The 14,090-nt window shown below is 37.9% G+C and overlaps 1 protein-coding gene and 1 pseudogene across 1 annotated transcript in view; one reads left to right on the top strand and one right to left on the bottom strand.

The window, feature by feature from the left end:
- The window catches only part of SP1 (Sp1 transcription factor), a 33,101-nt gene continuing 19,011 nt past the window's right edge, over positions 1-14,090 (top strand). Inside the window, exons 1-3 of the mRNA XM_016142727.2 lie at positions 1-129; positions 1,173-1,339; positions 1,648-3,163. Of these exons, the coding sequence (XP_015998213.1) occupies positions 123-129; positions 1,173-1,339; positions 1,648-3,163 (1,690 nt within the window). The 5' untranslated portion in view covers positions 1-122. The remainder of the gene's footprint in view (positions 130-1,172; positions 1,340-1,647; positions 3,164-14,090) is intronic.
- LOC118614096 lies at positions 8,942-9,060 on the bottom strand (annotated as a pseudogene).

Genomic DNA, 14,090 nt, shown 5'->3' with positions numbered 1-14,090 from the left:
CCTCCTCACCCCCCCTCCCTGTCCGGTCCGGGTTCGCTTGCCTCGTCAGCGTCCGCGTTTTTCCTGGCCCCCCCCAACCCCCCCGGACAGGACCCCCTTGAGCTCGTCCCTCAGCTGCCACCATGAGCGGTAAGGATGAGTCCACTCCAAGCTTAGGGGTGGTAGGGAAATGAGGGGGCGCGCGCGAGGGCCGACCGGGCGGTCCCCGCCGTGAGGGGGGGCGGGCGGGAGGCGGCGGCGGAGGCCTTGGTCCCGCCCGGGGCGGAGGGAAGGGAGGGAGAAGGGGCAGTGGCGGAGCCTCCGAGGAAGAGGGGGATGGGCCGCCCGCCCCGGGGGAGGGGGCAGAGTGGCCTCGCCCGCCCCCTGCCCGCCCCGGCCACGGGGGGACGGGCCTTACCCCCCACTAGTCGGCCGCCCGCCTGAGGCTCCTCCCGCCGGGGGCTGGAGCCGCGGGGGCGGCCCGAGCAGTGCAGGCCCCGCCCGGGCCAACCGCCTCCCTGGTCCGCCCTCTGGTCGCCGCCTGCCCCAGGGCCCTCCCCACCTTCCGTAGATTTCCCCTCCCCCCCTACCGTCCCGCCCTTTCCACGCCCCTCACCCCGAAACCGCCCTTCCCCTCTAGGGTCCGCCCTCTGTCCGCCCGGAAACCTAATTTCTAATCCTTGAACCCCTTTAGTCTCTTACTAGTATTCGGAAATGTTCTCCCAACCACACTATTTATTTCTTTTCTCCTTTCCTTTCCTCTCCTCTTGTTACTTTTTACATTCGAATTTTTCTTTTTCTCCATCTCCTTTGACCCTAATTTTAGCAAGCTTTCCGTCCACCCACATGTTTCATAGCTTTAACTATCTTTTTTTTCCCCAGGATACTTTTAATTTTGAAACTCTTTCAGCATGCTCATTGTCCTTTGCATTTCTTATACAGAAAGCACCTTTTCAATATTTTCTGAGTTTAATTTTGTGCAAAGGGGAGTTGAACCCCAAGTTTGGCACCGTTGAACCTAGTTCATGTCCTCGTCCCACAACTGTTCCTTATTCAATCCATTTTTATTTTTTTACATTGGCGCCTTTCACCTTTCTGTTAGTCATGTCTGTTTCATCTTAGTCTCTCATATTTTTCCTCACCTTATTCTTTTTCTCCAACTTTAATTTTTTTTTTTCCCCAATTACTTTTAGACCAAGATCACTCCATGGATGAAATGACAGCCGTGGTGAAGATTGAAAAAGGTGTTGGTGGCAGTAATGGGGGCAATGGTAATGGTAGTGGTGCCTTTTCCCAGGCTCGAAGCAGCAGCACGGGCAGCAGCAGCAGCAGTGGAGGAGGAGGAGGAGGAGGAGGACAGGTAAGAGGTGATCAGGACAGTGGGGGAGGTATTGAAAAGATGTACATGTTCTTAGATGGTTTTTAACAGAATAAATTTTAGGAAGGGGCTAGTTTACAGACTAGGAAGTAAGTACAGAGAGAGGCAAGTGATTTGGAGATCCCTAAAGATAAAAATTTCAGCATTATATGCAGGTCAGCTTTTTGTTTCTGGTCCTTTTTATTTTCATTTTTCTGTACCGTTTTGTTGTTTATTTGTTGTATACTGCCCCCTGGGTTGGCAGCTGGGTGCCATTAAACTACTTTTTCTCTCCCGTATTATTTGGCCAGGAATCCCAGCCATCCCCTTTGGCTCTGCTGGCAGCAACTTGCAGCAGAATTGAATCACCTAATGAAAACAGCAACAACTCCCAGGGCCCAAGCCAGTCAGGGGGCACAGGTGAGCTTGACCTTACAGCCACACAACTCTCACAGGGTGCCAATGGCTGGCAGATCATCTCTTCCTCCTCTGGGGCTACCCCTACCTCAAAGGAACAGAGTGGCAGCAGTACCAATGGCAGCAATGGCAGTGAGCCTTCCAAGAATCGCACAGTCTCTGGTGGGCAGTACGTTGTGGCTGCCACTTCCAACTTACAGAACCAGCAAGTTCTGACAGGACTGCCTGGAGTGATGCCTAATATTCAGTATCAAGTAATCCCACAGTTCCAGACTGTTGATGGGCAACAGCTGCAGTTTGCTGCCACTGGGGCCCAAGTGCAGCAGGATGGTTCTGGTCAAATACAGATCATACCAGGTGCAAACCAGCAGATCATCACAAATCGTGGAAGTGGAGGCAACATCATTGCTGCTATGCCAAATCTACTCCAGCAAGCTGTCCCCCTCCAAGGCCTGGCTAATAATGTACTCTCAGGACAGACTCAGTATGTGACCAATGTACCAGTGGCCCTGAATGGGAATATCACCTTGCTACCCGTCAACAGCGTTTCTGCAGCTACCTTGACTCCTAGCTCTCAGGCAGTCACGATCAGCAGCTCTGGGTCCCAGGAGAGCAGCTCACAGCCTGTCACCTCAGGGACTGCCATCAGTTCTGCCAGTTTGGTATCATCACAAGCCAGTTCCAGCTCCTTTTTCACCAATGCCAATAGCTATTCAACAACTACTACCACCAGCAATATGGGAATTATGAACTTTACCACCACCAGCGGATCAGCAGGGACCAACTCTCAAGGCCAGACACCCCAGAGGGTCAGTGGGCTACAGGGGTCTGATGCTCTGAACATGCAGCAGAACCAGACATCTGGAGGCTCACTGCAAGCAAGTCAGCAAAAAGAGGGAGAGCAAAACCAGCAGTCACAGCAACAACAAATTCTTATCCAGCCTCAGCTAGTTCAAGGGGGACAGACCCTCCAGGCCCTTCAGGCAGCACCATTGTCAGGGCAGACCTTCACAACTCAAGCTATCTCCCAGGAAACCCTCCAGAATCTCCAGCTTCAGGCTGTTCCAAACTCTGGTCCCATCATCATCCGGACACCAACAGTGGGGCCCAATGGACAGGTCAGTTGGCAGACTCTTCAGCTGCAAAACCTCCAAGTTCAGAACCCACAGGCCCAGACAATCACCTTGGCCCCAATGCAGGGTGTTTCCCTGGGGCAGACCAGCAGCAGTAATACCACCCTTACACCCATTGCCTCAGCTGCCTCTATCCCTGCCGGCACAGTCACTGTGAATGCTGCTCAACTCTCCTCCATGCCTGGCCTCCAGACCATAAACCTCAGTGCATTGGGTGCTTCAGGAATCCAGGTGCACCAGCTTCCAAGCCTGCCGTTAGCTATAGCAAATGCCCCAGGTAAGGCTTCCAATTTTTTGAATTTATTTCCATAGCTAACTAGTACCTGCAGCTGAAACTGTTGCATCTAAAGAGGGGAATAGAGCCTTTTTTTTGTGGGGGAGGGGCGGTAATAACTTTCTTGAAGGCTAGTCATTTAGGCAAGTCAATTAGAGAAATAGCAATGATTCTGTTTAAGTAATTTGGAACGGATTTAATGGAAACTTTTATTTTCAGTTAATCTGATGAGAAAGGAGCGCTTCTGGGTAATGTCCCTTGAGTCTCTGTATTTTCAGTGCCTTGAGTGCTACAGAACAAGGTTCTGCAAACTTTTTCTGTAAAGGGCCAGATAGTATATATTTTAGGCCTTGTGGACCACATAGGGCTTCAGTCACACATTCCTTTTTGTTTGTTTTTTTTACAACTTTTTAAAGAGAGAAAACAATTTTTAGCTTAACGGCTTTATTTGGCCTGCAGGGCCCACCCCTGTGTAGGATAAGAATTGATTTTAAACTTGTCCTACTTGTAGGATAATTATTAAGTCATCAGATATTTCTCAAGAAGAACTGTAACTCCTAAGCAAGGGGAAAAGATTCCAGAAGGATTTTTTCAACAAAATAATTTCCCTGGTTAATCTTTAGTTAACCAGAATATCCTCCTTTCTGAGCAAGCTGGTTAATCAGGGTTTAATTTTTTTTAACTCCTGTTTAACTTAAAAGTAGAATCCGTTCACTTTCCCTTACACTAATGCATATTGTTAATCTTCCTAGATGATTCTGATACTTCCTAGATAAGAGAGCCACTTCCTAGACTGCTTTGAAAAAGTAGTGTAGTGTTTGAGAAGCAAGGGGAGAGAAAGGGAGTGAGGCTTGGAATGGAATGGGGAGGTGGAGTTTGTTGAGAGGAATTAGGAATAAGGAGAGCATTGAAGGGAAAATCTCAGGGAAGAGTGGTGTGTGTGTGTGTGTGTGTGAGAGTGAATGTGTTGAATCAGTTGATCACAATATTCAGCCATTCATTTTGAACTATATTTTTTGGTTAATTTGAAATTTAAGTCATACCCATTTAAAAAGGGGGAAATTAGGCTATTTAGAGTCTATTTTAAATTTCATCGTGATGGAGCTAATCTTTAATAACACATGGTAAAGGTTACCTATACATTTTTATATTCTGGCATGATATATAAAAATTGTGATGAGAAGTCATTTAATACTACCGAACTTCTTAGTCCTATTGGAATATATGCGGTCTTATGAATTATTTACTTTTATTATAGAGTTTTCATTCCATTTAGACTGGTTCTTATGTAAGTGAGGATAACAAATAGGCAGCTGCCATATTTCTTGCCTTCTGCTGTTTTGGAAAATTGGAGTTGGGGGAGGAGTGCACAAGTTCCCTAACTTTTTAACATTCTTGTGGTGTGTTTAAAATGAATACATTTTGAGCTTTAACAAGACAGTAATTTTTTTGGTGAATTAGTGATCTTGGAATAGAAAGTTAGAACTGGAAGGGACCTAAGAAGTCACCCAGCACAACTGCTTCATTTTCTAGATGAGGACATCGAGATACTGAAAGCACTTAAGTGATCATCAGACTACATCCAGAGCTCTGGGGCTTGTGGTTGGTTCTCCACATCTCATTTATCTGTTTTAGCTCTGGAAGTGAGAAATCCTTAAGACTGTTAAAAATGTGTGTATTTACTTCTTTGAAGTTTAACATTTTAGAGCTGGCAAGTGTTTTATAGGCTAAAAAATTATGGGAGTAGAATTGAGAAAAGTTTAATAAAAATAACTTAGCCTGGAAAATTAGACACTTTCTGGGTAATCTACATTAGCATATTTGTTTCTCTTTGCTCTGAGGTTGTATCTAGCAGTTTTGCTTTCTTCAAAGGAAAGCAAAGCCGTGGGATTGTTCCTCTTAATAATAATTGGATCCTTGGATTTTCTAAAAGGTTTATGACCTAAGCTCTAGAGAACAGTTATGAGTTACTCTCATTGCTAAATCATGCTCTGGGGAAGTCTGCCACTTAATATGTCATAGGATAGGGCTACCTAGCTGTTATTGATGGTCTCTTGAGTTCAAGAAAATACGTGCCTTTCTGTAAGGTAGCAGCAGCTTGACATTCACTAATGAGAATGAGGCACTGAAAGGCCATTTTGTGAGAAATGAGATTGTTTCATTAATAGTGTTTCTGAAGACAGACGTTTCCTCCTTTCTGGTTAGTCATACTTGTGCAATATCTTTTTTTCCCTTTTATTGATCTGACTTCATCCTTAATGAAAGATAATAAAATGATTTCCTGAAGCTTAGTGCTCTTCAGCTATTGCCTGGCTGCTACAAAGTGTCTCATTTTATCCCCTTTTCTGATATGTAATTATTTAACTAGAAAAACTCAACCTCTCGGCAGTATAATATAGTAGAAAGAGCATTGGATGTAAAATCATGTTGTAAGATATAGTTTAGGTAGGTAGCACCCTATAAAGTGAGACATTCTTGTGAAAGACTACAGCTTCCGTGTTGTTCACTTAGTCTGTTTACGTTTATGATTTTTTGAAATCGTCTTTTAAAAATCTTCTAAGCTCTCCTGTTGATTTGCACTCTTCTTTACTTCTGTTTGTTGAAAACACAGGCAAAGGCATAATTTTAGAAACAAAATAAACCAACCGCCTCTGTGTTTTCATGGCTCTGCCCGGGTGGGTTGATAGGGAGGGACCACCCAGTAAACTAAGTTTAGTTTCTAGAAAGCCAAATGATCTATGGGCACTTAGTTTTTGTTTTTAAAGTTAGCAGCAGCTTTTTCTTTTTTTAAATCAACACCCTTTCTCCTTTATCAGCACTCCTCATTTTGTAGCCATACTCTCATAGATCTTAGATTTTTAAAATATTTTTTTAGTTTAAAGCTTCAGGTTTTGTTCTCAGCAACTGCTGAGTCCTGAAAATTCTTACCCAAGGTGAAGGGGGGCTGGCTTTGAAAGATTTGAGTTTGGATGAGTTCGTGGGAGTTCTGCCTTAATAAAGAGTGCATGGCAGGGCTTTGGCAGGAGAATAGAACATAATTCCTTGATGGCTATAATTCACTCAAGAAACAAATTTCAGGCACTAAAAATAAAAATTTCACATCTGTTCAGTTTTATCGGGGTCAGGAAAGTGTCTTCTCTTAGAAGTTGAATGTGATACCAGAGTTGGGTTTGCCAGCAGTGTCAACTAAACTTGGGGTCAGATTCCTGAGACCTAATTTGTTAAAAAGTTGTATTTTGCACTAGTGCATTTAAACATTATTGATAAAGGTTTAGATCATTTAAATGTGTTTCAAAATTATTTTAGTGCAAAAGGTCATACAAGAGAATTTTCTATTTTAAAATAATATACTTTATCAAATATAATGTCAAATGTTTCTGCATCATCTGTCTTTGTCAAATATTATACTTGTTTCTTAGGATGATATTAATGCTTTTTAAATGATTTTACTTTAAATAGAAAAAGTCTCCTTTAAAATCTGGATGCCTTAATTCATCTAAAGGGACTGGAGAGAGAGTCTTCAGACCTTTTAGAAAATTTTTTTTTGAATTACAGTTGACATACAATATTATGTTAGTTTCAGGTGTACAACATAGTTATTAGACATTTATATACCTTATGAAGTGATCACCCTGGTGAATCTAGTACCTATCTGACACTATAAATAGTTACTACAGTATTATTGACTGTGTTCCTTATGCTGTACTTTACATCCCCATGACCATTTTGTAGCTAGCAATTTTTACTTCTTAATTCTTTTCCTTTTTTCACCCCATCCCTCCAAACCCCCTCCTGAGATCTGGCAGCCATCAAAATGTTCTCTGTATCTATGTGTTTGTTTTTGTTTCATTTGTTCCTTTATTTTGTTCTTTAGATTCCACATATAAGTGAAATAGTGTGGCATTTATTTGTCTTTCAGACCTTTTCAATTACTCCTATTCATTCCTGTGGCTTTGGTAAATGATGTCATTGTTAAATCACATTACATTGTGTAATAGGGCATTTTTAGTTTTTAATTAAATACCAAGAGCACAGGGTGCCTGTGCTTCAGAAAAGTTTAATATCTGTTCTGTTGTCCTATCTCCTTTTCCTTTAATTGTTTCATTCTATAAAGTAGCATGTAAATGTTGCCACTAATGATTTAGTTCCGCTCATTCCTTGCTTCTAATTGTTTTTTCTCTTTGAAAATATTTTAAAATGTAAGATGAACATCTATAGAAAGACTTTATGTACATAATGCTTTGTAAGTTACTTATCGTATATCTGTAAACAATAGATAATAATTAGTTGAAAATTTTCACTTTACTGTTTAATTGAAAAGCAAGCACATTGTTATTACATATTTCTTACAAAAGGTGTATCACAATAGTACTATCCCTTTCTCTAACACTCAACGTTATTATATAGGCCCTGGTATAGAAGATTATTTTAAAATTTATTTGCCCACACTATGCAAGGTTTTAGAAATAGTTCTGCATAGAGGACCCTGAAAAAGTTTCTGTAGGAAGAGTATTTTTCATAGTTGGTTGCATATTCGGACTATGATTAAAATTTGTACTTCTCCTCCAGTGTTTTTAAATTCTGAATGGTTTATGGAAACTGGGCGGTATTACTTGTTTGACAAGTTTAGATGTGCCTATCTAATTTACTCTGAATCTTCTTTCTCATTTTGTACCTATATGCAAAATAAGCAGTAATTTAACAATTTCAGGGAAACAGTTAAAATATAAAATATCTAGGTCAAGACTGAAGACTTGACCTTTAAGAGATGAAAGAACTACATTAAAAGTCTACACATCTTTGAAAAAAATTTCTTTAAAAATTTTTAAAAAATGGTTTCCATAGGCAAGCAAATGTTTTTTGCTAATCTAAAGTTAAATGCTATTGAGATGAATCTTTTAAAATTATTTAATGTTCTTTATTGAATTGACCATTTTGATGGCTTAAAAGTTACAGCTCTTTACAAATATAAATCAGTTAAACCAGTCTGTAATAGCAATTAAATTGAAGGTTGCTAGAACTGGAAATCTTCATCCCCTCCAGTACCCTCATTCTGACATCCTTATGTGTAGGAAAAAAGCAATGACTTGCCAAATGTCACTGACAAAATTTACAGTGACAGGGAGCTTTTGACTTCCGATCAATATCCTTTTCTCTCCACTACTTCCTCATTTTTTGCTATGATTCTCTCAAGTAGAAGAATGGATTTTTTTTTTTTTTACCAGTTTAGTTATTTTGAGGTGTTAACTAACATTTGTAGCCTAAGACAGGTAACAGGAAAAAAGAAGTAAAAGGCATTGTTAAGCAACAACTTCTTTATAACTTTGTTATCAATCAGAATTTATTATAACCAGATTAAATTGGATTTATTTAATCTATAAATAAATGAAGTATAAATAATCAATAATAATGAGAACACTAGGAAGGAAAAACAAGATGGCAAAAAAGAAAGCAAAACATAATTAGTCTTTGAACATGTGAAGGTCAACTGTGTCGTATTCAGGGGCGTATGTGTGTAGTGGTGTTAACTTTTTTTTTTTTTTTTTTACAATTAGGAAGATGTGATTTGTTTTCCTGACTGTCCTTATTTTTTTCCTCATATACTTGAGACATTTTAGCAGACTTTATTTCCTTATTCCTCTCCGTCTGTTGTTGTTATTTTATTTATTATTTTAAACTTCTTTTTTTTTTAAGGCGAGGCAACCCTTGGTTGACTTCATACATTGCAAGGACCGACCATGTCAGCTTACAATCTCTTATTTTTTATTTTTTTATTTTTTACGCCTACAGCATCTGATCTTACTTGGTGGTCTCCCATCCAAGTACTCACCAGGCCCAACCCTGCTTAGCTTCAGAGATCAGACGGGATTGGGCTTGTGCAAGGTGGCATGGCCGTAGACTATTGTTTTTCATGTTATTCTGGAACTTCCCTTTCAGGGCCTTCCTTCCCTTACCCCCTTTATTTCTGATTTAAAGCTCAATTTTGTCCAGGCTCTACGTGGTTAACGGTGGCGGTATATCTGAAAGTACTCTGCTTAGAATTCTTTGGCAGTTTCTTTCATTCATGAAAAAAATATATTTTAATTTTATACAGACCATTTGTCTTAAAGAAGGTAAAAGGCTCATAGCCCTGAAAACTGTATTTGGAAATTTTCCACATTATCAAGAAATTTCTTTGGTTTGGTGTTCCTTTCAAAGAATGGCTGTTGGAATTATCACGTTTTGAATGGCCTCCTTGTTTAACCTTAAATTTAGTTAAAAAATTCAGTAATTCTCGTGGTTCAGTTAACTTACATAGGCATTTATTGAACACCAGTATACTTATTAATGTAATTGCCCCCAGCAGGCTTAGGAACTAGATACAAAGTGTAACAGTCAAAATGAGTTCCAATTGTTCATGCTTCATTCGTAGATAAATTTAGCAAAATTTATTGAGCATTTGTTGTGTGAAAAAGGTGCTAGGCTCTCAGAATTCTTTGGTCCCCTACTTCACTGAGCACCAGTTGCCATTGTGCTATAGTTACCTACCTTGGTATATTTCAGAGGGGACCAGTTTTCACACAGCTAATCCTGACAGTTGCAGCAAAATATATGAAATAATAGGGTCATAAGTATTTTGAATTTCTTTTATAGTCTCCTATTACTGTTATTTATTGTCAGGTTATTTATTTATTTTTAATTTAAAATGCTGTCATATCCTTTAATATTTTATTAACTCTTTATTCTTTTACTTATTTTGACTCAAAGTAGTAAAAGCAAATGCATGGAAAAAGAGAGAAGAGAATTGCATAAATGTAATTTACTTAATGTTATTTTTGTTCCCTGTTAAATCTATAGCACTTACATATTTTTAGGGAAAAATTGTTTAAAAAGAAATAGTATGAAAAATAAGTTATTTTTTAAATAATTATATTTAAATGTGTAAAAAGTACATAACAGAATTTACCTTTACCATTTTTAAGCGTGCAGTTTAGTAGTGTTAAATATATTTACATTGTTGTGCAACAGATCTCCAGAACTTTTTTATCTTACAAAACGTTATACCCATTAAACTCATTTTCCCCTTCCTGAGCCTCTTGCAACCTTATTCTCCTTTCTGTCTCTATGAATTTGACTACTTTAGGTATGTCATATAAGTCAAATTATAGAGTATTTGTCTTTTTTTTGTGACTTATTTAACTTACTATAATGTCTTCAAAGTATGTATGTATTGTAGCATGTGACAGGATTTCCTTTTTAAGGCTGAATAATATTTCATTATATGTGTTTATCACATTTTCTTTACCCATTCATCTGCTTGTGTCCCTTGGTTATCATGAATAGTGCTGCTGTGAATTTAGGTCTGAAAATACCTCTTTGAGATTCTGCTTTCAATTTTCTTGGATATATACCCAAAAATATGCCAGATCATATGGTAATTCTATCTTTAAATTTTTGAGGAAGTATCATACTTTTTGTCACTTTAATTTTAGCTTCTATAAACATTTTTTTAATATATTTCTATACTGTTTTAGTCAGAACTATATGTTAAGCTTTTCTATGTGAAACAGTTTTCTTATAGATTATTTCCAAGTTTCCAAACATAGTGGAGCAAGATCATTAATACATCATAGCTGATATCCAGCTGCTTTTATATTATTTAAATCTTAGATATTTGTAAAGTAGATGCTGAAAATAGAGCTCAGGGGTTGAGACTCGAAACAGGAATTGCTGCTTAGGATTGCACAAGAAAAATTGTCACAATATACAGTGTGTTTGAACATGCTTTTAAAGGTACATCATTCTTAGTGACTGTAATCATTTACCTCTTTGTTTTAATTATTTGTACAAAAGACCACAGAAAGCAAAGATGGCTTGTTGCTGGCAAGCATTTCCCTTTTTGGAATTAATTAAATGATCCCCTACTGAGCCCCACAAAATGACAGTTGTTCTGTCATCCCAGACAATGGATATTCTCATCTTTAGCTTATATAGATGCTTAGGAAGCTGCAGCATGGCCAAGCTTTGTGTAGTGGTAATTAATTTTCCAGTCAAATGCCTGATCAAAGCTATCTTAATAAAGGCGCTAACATATCATCACATTGTATTACTTTTAACTGAAGTATGAAGCAAATTCAGATGCATCTAGACTTAGATTACTAATGGTTCTTGATTTATTCCTGAAACATTCTCACAACTAATTGGCTTAAGTCTTAAAATTTTTATTGCAGTAAACAAAATGGAGACAGTATAAAATATTATCATATCACATAATCTAGATATGCCTTACCATAAAAATTTAAGAAACAGGCATCTAAACTTAAGAAGTATTCATATGTAATAGGGGTTACATGAAATAGGCATCTTCATTTCCTACACTTCTTTTTTGGTATTGAAAATATTTGCTCCATGGACTTTCTTTGCTGGCAAAGGAATTCGATGCTGTTTAAAATTGTTACCAGCCAAGAAAGTTGTCCTTTTCCAAAACGTCCAGCATCAAACTTACAGCAAACTTTTCATTTTGTTTCGCTTTCTTAAAGCCTCATTCCTACAGATAGCATTATCCGGAATGATTTCCTTAATTAGAATGTTACTGAAGACCCATCCTCATACAAAGCAGGGTCTCCCCGGACCCCAGTAGAGGATTGTTTGGAGATAACCTGTGTTCTGCATGCTTTACAAGATTGTATGTACCTAGCGGAAACAAAAATATAAAGTTTATGCTTGGAAAACACAAGCTTTCTGTGCAGTTAAGAAGTTAAGTTTCAGAGGCTTTTCTAGTTCTGGTTCAAAACTGCCATCAGGCTGCTGAAACAGAGACTGATAATGAAACCTACTACTGCACATGAATGGTTCTATTTATAAATGAATCATACTGTGTCACGTTGCCTGTTTTCCTATACCTCCCCCCTTCACATTACCCCATTTTTTCTCCCCAAACTTCATGAGACTTTGGTACTATGAACAATCTCAGGAGTTTGTTAAAGAGTACTGTTTTTTACCCATTTGTTATGTTGCTGTTATGAGAGGAAATGAAATGACTCTGAAAGTACAATATAAAAATCCACAAAATTGTTGGGAAATTGTTTGGGTTGAGTTTTCCTGCTTGGTTAGTACTCTGTTGCATGGGAAGTTACAGATGACTGACTGTAAGTTGGAACTTAAACCCAAAATACTGCTTTTCTTTTTCTTTTTTTATGTAGTTTGTTTTGTTTTGTTTTTGCAGATGAATGTTTCACATCCTGTGTAATATAGGTTGAATGGTTTAGCTATGAGTATACTCCTTATTTCATCTGATGGGTGAAATTACTCCAGCTATGAAACTAGCAATAATTGATCGAAAATCTTTTGTGAAAGAAAAAAGAAAGCTTGTCCTGAATGAGAGAAAGGAGAAAGATAGCATGGGATCTGTAGACAGACACTCTAGGGTCCAAATCATAACTTTTCTTCTTACTGGCTATGTGACTTGGAGGGTCTTTATCCTCTTTGCGATGAAGTGTCTTTATCTGTAAAAGAGGGTTAGTATTAATACTTACCCCCATGAGATTATTAGAATTACATAGGATAGATACCATTGGAAAGCATATAGAGGTGCTCAACACATATTAGTGCCTATCTCTCAGTAAAAGTTCCATCCTTTGTTGTCTTCCTATCCAATTAAAAGTAGGATTTTAATCACGTAGTTCAATACTGCTCTTCCAAGGTGTTGAAATGTCCAAGCCTTTACATTCTTTCTTCCCCATTACATTCCTTGTCCATTGGTGTAGTTGGTAAACCACCATAGCTACCAAAGGAAATAAATTCTGAAACAGTATGTTTTGTTCTTTAATAAGCCATTCTGGTAAAAATTAGAATAGGATTTTAGAATTATCTGTGGATTTTGTTTATTTTGTTTATTTATTGCTCATTGGCTGAGTTATGAACTTGGTGCAGAGCATTTACTTATGTTTTCCCTATACACTTTGCTAGAAAAGCATTCACCTTGATGAACCTGTTGTTGACAATCCATCTAATGATAATTGGGTTACTCCATTTTCTATTTCAATGGATTATTGTTCTGTCCCTATTTTCTTAAGAGTCGTTTTGTTTTCTATAAATTAAAAATATTTTTTCTTTTTACATTTCTAGAGCTTGGTTTTACTAAAGCACCTGCTTAACTTCCTTTTCTGCTCTTGGCTAATTCTCTCATCTATCACCCACCCCTAAAAAAACTCGACACTTCAAAATGATTACGAAATAATTTAATACATCTAGGCAGTTATAAAGAATAATACAGTGGATACTCTTTTACTCACATCCCAGTTCACTAAACAATACGATTACAAATATTAAAGCTCACAAAATAAGTCTGCTCTTCCTAACTTTTTAACATTGCTGCTGAACTATGTGGTTTTATTAAGTAATGATTGTTTTGGTTTTATGTATATACTTGCTTGCTTTAATCTTCTATTGCAAAATGTAAGTAGAACCTGGTTAGGTCTGAACTGCCTATTTGGTGATTTTTAGAATTTCTTGACTTCCCTTCATCCACAGAACAGGGATGATTATACCTGCTCAATTCTTTGTGGTGGTGTAAATTCGTAGGTTCAAATATATACAAACAATATTTAAGACATTTGTTTAACTACCCTTTGTACACTTTTAGGTATGTCAGTTTTTAGATCTTAAATGTCTGTAGGACAGGAACCACCTCTTGTTTTTCTTTATACAGAGTATGTTTGGTACCATAAACATATGGGTACAGAATATATGATCTGAAGGGGATCAAATATATATGGTGATGGAAGGAGATTTGACTTTGGGTGGTGAACACACAATGATGCAATTAATAGATGATGTATTCTCGAATTGTGTGCTTGAAACCTATATAATTTTATTAACCAATATCACCCCAATAAATTTAATTTTTAAAAAAATAGGAAAATAAAAATAAGATACTTAACATGTAAAT

This window comes from Rousettus aegyptiacus, unplaced genomic scaffold (genome assembly GCF_014176215.1).
Source record: "Rousettus aegyptiacus isolate mRouAeg1 unplaced genomic scaffold, mRouAeg1.p scaffold_m13_p_2, whole genome shotgun sequence".
NCBI classification, from domain to species: Eukaryota; Metazoa; Chordata; class Mammalia; order Chiroptera; family Pteropodidae; genus Rousettus; species Rousettus aegyptiacus.
The sequence above is the reverse complement of the archived record's forward strand: the minus strand, read 5'-3'. Positions and strand labels throughout refer to the sequence as shown.